This window comes from Athene cunicularia (assembly GCF_003259725.1).
Source record: "Athene cunicularia isolate RWA chromosome 5 unlocalized genomic scaffold, athCun1 chr5_part1, whole genome shotgun sequence".
Taxonomy (NCBI): domain Eukaryota; kingdom Metazoa; phylum Chordata; class Aves; order Strigiformes; family Strigidae; genus Athene; species Athene cunicularia.
Genome location: NW_020799101.1, coordinates 9,754,287 through 9,761,524, shown reverse-complemented (window position 1 = coordinate 9,761,524; position 7,238 = coordinate 9,754,287). Strand labels below are relative to the sequence as shown.

The 7,238-nt window shown below is 44.7% G+C and overlaps 1 protein-coding gene and 1 pseudogene across 1 annotated transcript; one reads left to right on the top strand and one right to left on the bottom strand.

Annotated features, from left to right (window-relative positions):
* Positions 1-580: 580 nt before the first annotated feature.
* On the bottom strand, positions 581-3,051 carry LOC113480431 (potassium channel subfamily K member 16-like). Its single transcript, XM_026849227.1, has 3 exons — positions 2,736-3,051; positions 889-1,029; positions 581-694 (listed from the first exon to the last, which is right to left on the bottom strand). The coding sequence occupies exons 1-3, from the start codon at positions 2,928-2,930 to the stop codon at positions 581-583; spliced, it is 450 nt and encodes a 149-aa protein (XP_026705028.1). The 5' UTR covers positions 2,931-3,051.
* A 1,416-nt stretch (positions 3,052-4,467) lies between these two features.
* LOC113480430 overlaps positions 4,468-7,238 on the top strand; it is a 5,609-nt pseudogene continuing 2,838 nt past the window's right edge.

Sequence of the window (7,238 nt, the reverse complement as noted above, 5' to 3'; positions counted from 1 at the left end):
GGGGGGGGAAAGACCAATAAAACAACTGAATCATTTATTGACTATTAGGCCCCCAAATGCTTAAGCTGTCTTGTGCTCCCCGTTACAGAAATATTCAACTTTCATCACAAATCTTGGTGGAGATGAGTGGAAGTACCTGATGTCCTTTCACAACGGACCTCTGTGGTGAGGATGCAGAGAAACAGGCACAGTTGCACTTTTCCTGGGACAGTCTGTCTGCCTCACTAGGGAAACAATTTGATGGGAAGTGACTGATTTGTTTGGCAGAGAAATGCTGTAATGAAAAAGCACAATAATACAGGTGGTGGCAAGGAATGGAATGGCTAGTAGCAGGGTGCTGGCAGACCATGGAAGCTTTATCGATAGGTGAACGTTTGTGTAATCGTGGAATGTTTGTCACATTTGATGTGATGGGTGAGAAGCCTTTCTTTCTTCTACAGCAGGAGATCTCCACATGGGTTCACGCAACACCTACACACCTGCCACGATGCTGGGACACCACTGGGGCTCTTGTGACATGTCACACACAGATCAGTGGAACAGCTGTGCCTAGGGTGCAGTTAGGAGCAAGGCCTCCGCTTCACTCTGCAAAAACATAGATTTGACTTTCACTGCATGGGAGTGTGAAGCAGGAGCCAACAGTGTGGACTTTATGCTTAAATTTGGCAGGTCTGCACTTTTTGAGGTGCGTTATCTGAGAGAAAGGGAGAGGCAGGCAGGGGCAGACAGCCCCTGAAAAGGTCAGAACAGCTTGAAGCAGCAGTGTAAAATGTCTCAGCATTTGCCCTGCCCTCTTCCATGACAAATAAAGGGCTGGGGTTTTATCCTTGAAAGTATTATGCATTCAGGTCCTAATAACCAGACATAATAAGCATCACACACACAAACGTGGAAAGCATTAGACCTGCCTATTGTGGACACAACTGTGCCTGCAAAGAAGAAGGAATTACCTAAATCCCAGTTGCTGTCTTCAGTCTGTGATTCATTTCCAACAGGGTATACTCCATTCTGAATGGCTCCTGTCAAGTCCTGTGAGCGAAAGCACAGTTCAGTATCGACATGGCTGCTTTTCTCAAGTGCTTGCTGCAGGAATACTACTGATTTAGCCAGCTACTGCTCCTTTCCTGTGAATACCGCTCACCTGTCCTCAGCCATACTCTGACAGTGTTCACATCTTTACCTTCAAGTTTGGGTAGCAGCCAGCCAGTGGTTTGGAGTGTTAATCTTTTGCCCTGTTTATGCTGATTGCTCTAGTGGGTGTTAGAACTTGTTTCTTTTAGTGTGATCAAGGACCTCCATTCTTTTAGGCTAAGTACTTTAGAAAGTGGTCCTATAGATGACTAGAATGTGGCAGAGCAAAACAGCCCCCTGGCTTAGGTGATGGAGTGGCTGCTTGCTGCTTTTGAGTTTGCCCTTGAGATGGCAGCAGTGGATCGTGGATCTAAATCACCTACCTGTATGCAGGCACATGGAGCAGTGACTTTGATCCCTCCCAGGGGGGCATCAGTGACTTATAGCAGGCACATACACACACACACACACAGACTTATAGCATAACACATGGCACATACAGAGAATTTCATTTTAAGGGTGTATTCTGATCAGTGTCATAGATTTAAATTCAAAGAAAGTCCACTGATTTGCAAAGAATTACTCTTGGTGTGACCACAATCAGAATTCATTTTGACATACACACTCTCCTCCAAACTGCATTCATGTATTTACAATGTGACCTTTGAGATGAGGTGAGATGAACATCCCTCAGAGATGGTCTGGGCTGAGCTGAGACTTCCCTGCCACAGAGGTTTGACTACATGTTTCTCCCAAGCCCCTCCGGCCCTATCATCTATTATGTCATGTGTTTTCAGACACTTTCTTTCTTCCTCATTTTTAATTCTAAGTGCTTGTTATCTTTTACGTTTAAAAAAATATATATAAAAATTAAAATATCCAAACAGTAGCCAGCTGTCCTTGCCTTTAGTCAACAGAGAACATTGGACTGGACATCTGGAAGGCAGGCTGGTTTGTACAGAAGCAGCCTAGATAAATTCCAGGGCTGAGCATTTCCACATTCCCATATGGAAACGCTTACAGCAAGGCTATTTGCACTCCCCATTTCTTCTGCATTGTAACAGATAGAGCTAGGAAATACCAGAGATGAAGAGACAGCCGTACTCATTCTCAGCTTCCTGTGCCGTGACCAGAAACATCTTTCCCTTGGCTAGGCTACCTGTTTCACTTCTGCAGCATCTTCAAAAAGTAAACCCTGACTATGACACTCTCCTTGTAGTGATTAGGGCTTCTTTTTTTTTTGCCCAACAGATTATTTCAGACTTTGCTCTATTGTTTCTTTGTGCTGTGAGAGTGTTGCGCGTGGCGATCACACCCCTTCATTTCAGACAGCCTCATTTTTCCTGCCATGCCACCACTGTAGGTGAGCACAGCCCCACCGAAAGCCAAATCAAAAGGAGGCAAGACCCCAAAGAATTGGGACATCGTGGGATGGGGACTGTTAATAGCTAACACACAAATTTTGACAGCTACACAAGCTGTATTTAGCATCAGTGTGACTTGCTGCTCAGGCAGGAGAGTGGGCTTGGGCTTTGCTAAAATCACCCGAATGACCACATCGGTAGGAAGGCAGTGAAAGTCATCTGTGTAGCAAGGCTGAGCAGGAAATATCATCTGATGGGGAAACAGGAGGGAGAAAGGGCTTCTGCAGGGCTGGCACTTACCTTCATTAACTGCTCCATCTCTGCCACCATGAGGTGGGTGAAGTTCTGCAGAAAAGCCTCCTTCATCTGGGAAGCTGCTATTTTCTCCTGCAACTCAGCAGTTCTCTCCAGTGCCTGGAACAAGGCTGCACCCACCAGCAAGTACACAAAGTAGCCAGCCACCAGCAGCCCTGTCTGCAATTTACCACTGCACATGGCCTTTGGTAAGACAGGACAAAGGTTGGGGAGTGAAAGGTGGCTATTGGTAAATCCCTCACACTCCTGGGAAGCCTCCTCCAGGTAGGAAGAGCTCTCACATCTCCAGTTTCCACTGGGATCCTGCACAGACAGGGACAGCGAGCTGTCACATACATCCATCGGGAAGTTGGGAAAAAAAAAACCAAACACACCCCTACCAAAAAAAACACAAAAACTTTCCACTCTCTGGGCTGCTGTCTTTTTAGGGAGTTCCTCTTGTTTGTGAAACTTTGCCTTGCCGAGTTCTCAGGAAAAGTGGGTCAGGATGTAAGGAGCTGGCAGGTGGCCATCTCCTGCTCAAGAGGCTCTGAGGACAGGTGAGGACAGATGCAAAAGGCCCACAGGAGAGCTTGCTTGGAAAAACATTCTTTTCCCTCCTCTGCCTCCTGCTGACTCTGAGAACTGAACTCCAGGGCAAGACCCAATGACCCCAGAAGCTCCGTCTCGCCCTGTGTGCAGGGACAGCTTCAAGTAAATGCAACTGGGCTGCCCTGCTGGGCTTCACTTGTCCACTTGCAGCACAGAGCAGGGCCATGCAGCCCTGCACAACCACAACAGCTTGCAGCCAAACCCTGGACAGAGAGGCAAATGGGTGCAGGTTGCATATGTGCCAGGCCTGGACAGGTTCTTCTGCCAGCATTTCTTATGCAGCGTATCCAAGAGAGGACATACTGGGTGCACAACTGGATTTAAAAAAAAAAAAAAAAAGTTATGCCATCAGATTAATAGAATTATAGACCCATAGAATATTTTAGGTTGGAAAAGACTCTTAAGATCATAGAGGCCAACCGCAAACCTAACACTGCCAAGTCCACCATGAAATCATGTCCCTGAACACCACATCTACATGTCTTTTAAATACCTCCAGGCATGGTGACTCAACCGTTTCCCTGGGCAGCCTGTTCCAATGCTTGACAACCTTTTCGGTGAAGAAATTATTCCTAATACCCAATCTAAACCTCCCCTGGCGCAACTTGAGACTATTTCAGTGGGAGGACGGGACGGGACAGGGCAGGACGGGACGACACAGGACAGAGTGAGGAACAGAGAAAGCCCTGATGCTGTGCAAACACTGTTCAGCAAAAGCTAGAACATTAATATGTGGTCAGCACTGGTTTGGTCAAAAATCTAAAACACAGCAGTGTACTGTTACCACAGCTTCAGGCAGAAACGAACCCTCTAAGACTTAGTTTGAAGTTTTAGAAGGTAGGCATTCTTTATTACAGTGCCAGACACATGGGGGATTGCTCCACCCAGCGTGCATGTCACCTTAAAAGGTGTAACAGAACATTTCTTTCTACTTGTTACTCAAGGCATCAACTCCCCCCTTTTCTTGAGACTTTGGACTTACAAATCCAAGGTCTCAATACCTGTATCTTATTTTCATGTGCATTTCAGTATAACACCGAATCATAATGCAAGTTAAAACACAAACGCAGATTATCACAATTATTATAACTAACAGACTCTTTAACCAGGCCTACCTTTTGTAGCCATGAGGTAAGTTTATGCCATATTTCTTCAAATCTTTGGAGATTCTGCCACTTTGATTTACATACATGCAACAGCTTCTTTGTCTTACCCTTGCGAAGCTAATAATAAGGTCAGGGGTCATCCAATTTTGTAATACCATTTGAAATAAGCTAGATATCTCTATTTGTATCTAAGTAATTTTTGTGTTAAAATTAAATGGAGATTTTGACTCCATTGTGGGTCTGGCCAAACTGGACTCATGGCTCTCACAATCATCACACAAAACATAAAACCCAATCATGATCTTTTCAATTTCAAGAGGAGACTGCTGTTCCACTATCCACAGAGTAGGAGCCTTCTTGACCTTCTAATAGTGGATCTATGGGCCTTTGCCCCAAACCTTAACTGCCATGTAAGCTGTTAAGAGGACTTGGAATGGCCCTTTCCATTTCTCCCTCAGAGGTTCTGTGTTCCATGATTTGACATAGACCCAATGTCCAGGCTGGAAAGAATGTGCAGGTGTGTCAAGTTCCAAAGGTCTACTTATTGTCACTTACTTCTAGAGCTTCTGCAAAGTATTCCCTAGAGATATTGTCTTGCAGTTTAGTTCCCCCATTATATGGGTGGTACATGGCACATGTGAAGCCTGGTAAGGTCGCCCACACAACAGCTCATATAGACTCAAATTACCCTTTCCACGAGGTTGGTTGGATTCTAATCCTCAACAATACTAAGGGTAATGCCTGCACCCAAGTCATTTATGTTTCCTGACAAATTTTTCCAAGCTGCCATTTAAGCTCCATCCGTTCCACTTCACCGCTGGATTCTGTCCTATAAGAAGTGTGATAACCCCAGGTTATAGACAGAGCTTTACTCAACTGTTTCACAATTCCAGCAATAAAATGGGGCCTATTATATCTGATGGCATCCCCAGAGGTACACCAAATCATGGGATGATTTCTTTTAGAAAAGTTTTAACTACCTCTTTTGCTTTGTTGGTACAACAAGGGAAAGCCTCAGGCCATCCAGTAAAAGTGTCCACTAGAACCAAAATATATCGATACCTTTCTATCCTGAGTAATTTGGTGAAATCTATTTGCCAATAATCTCCAGGGGAATTTCCTCCCTTAGTCACCCCCAAAACTATTTTATTGCTAGTGTTCGGGTTGTTCCTGAGGCAAATTTTACACTTTTCTGTGACAGACCAAACAATTTCTTCATGGTCCTACTTATAAGTGTTTTCTGGAGGTGCTTTACTAAATTCTCCGTTCCCCAATGTACCCTATTGTGTTCTTTTTCAGCAATTTCTCTCATTAATGAGGGTGGAACAATTACCTGTCCAGTGGGTATGATGGCCCACTCTCTCATCCATTCTTTGGACTGTAATTTAGTTACCAGTTTGTTATATTTTTCAGTTTATTTTGGTTGTACTTCTGGTAAAGCTATTCCGTTCTCAGGTACCAGGGCTAGGATGCCTTTTTCTGCAGCATATTTGGTATCAAGGGGGATACAGAAAAAGGCATCTTTCAGGTCTAGAAATGTAAACCAACCCTGTCCCCAGTGAGAGTTGTTAACAATGTGTATGGATTTTCCATTACAGGATGAATATCCCAAGATACCTGATTTATTGCCCTCAAGTCCTGAACCAAACAGTGATCTTCACCATTAGCTTTTTGTACTTCAGAAATTTCCAAATTATTGGCACCAACCTTTTCCTAGCATCCAGTTTTAAAGGGTATTGTATGAGTCTTACTGGGGATGACCCTGATTCAAGGTCAGTTCATATGAGTTCTGCTATTTTGGATCTTCCCGGGACTTCTCCAGCCCACACAATGTGAATCACAGCATCTTCCAGTTCTGGAGGTATCTTTTTCTTTTCAGGGGTTACATCCTGTAGCAACAAGGCTGCTGCCTTAACCTATTTAGTTTCCAGAATTAAAATTTCTACTTCTCCAACCTTAAACCTAATCTCTGCTTCTAATTTCTCAAGCAAATCTCTCCCCAGTAATGATTTTGGAGAATCTGGCAAATACAAAAATTGGTGGGTGACCCAATGTTTTCCCAATTTCATTGTTAAAAGTTTGAAAAGTGGCCAAGTTTCACAAATTCCCATTGCACCAGTAAGGTTTATGTTTTTAGTGCTCAACTCTCCCTCTAAAGCATTTAAGACAGAGTAAGTAGCCCCAGTATGAACTAAAAAATTAATTTTCTCATTTCCCAGCTCTACTTTAACCAGAGGCCCTGCTGGGAGTGACTCCTCTGGTCCCCTTCAGTCCTCACAGATTGAGAGTAGGGCATCCAGAGGGGTCCTTTGCTCATGGAAGGGGCATTCCTGTTTCCAACGCACATCCTTTTTAGAACAGGCACACTGGGTTTCCCTTAAAGGGGATCTGCCGAGTTCCCTGGACGCCCTCCTCTGCTTCGTGTATTGTCTTCTAATAGAGCTACCAGTCTGCTATTTGTTTTCTCCTGATTCTTTCTGTTCCTATATGCAATCCAGGCAGCGCTCAATAATTTTCCCCAGTTGCGAGCATCATTTCCCTGAAATTTTTGTAGCTTTCTTCTAGTATCATCTGAGGATTGTCCAGCGAATACGTGAGCCAACTGTCCTCTGCCTTCTGAATCCAGATCCGTGTCAGTGGATTTGAGAGCAGCTTCTTGTAACCTATTCCCAGAATTTGCAGGGGATTCCTGCCTGTGTCGCTTACTTTCATAGAGGCAGACATGTTACCGGCCCATGGCACCGGTGCCGCAGGCCGGCCCCCGCCCGCCACCGCCACCCGCCTCTGACCC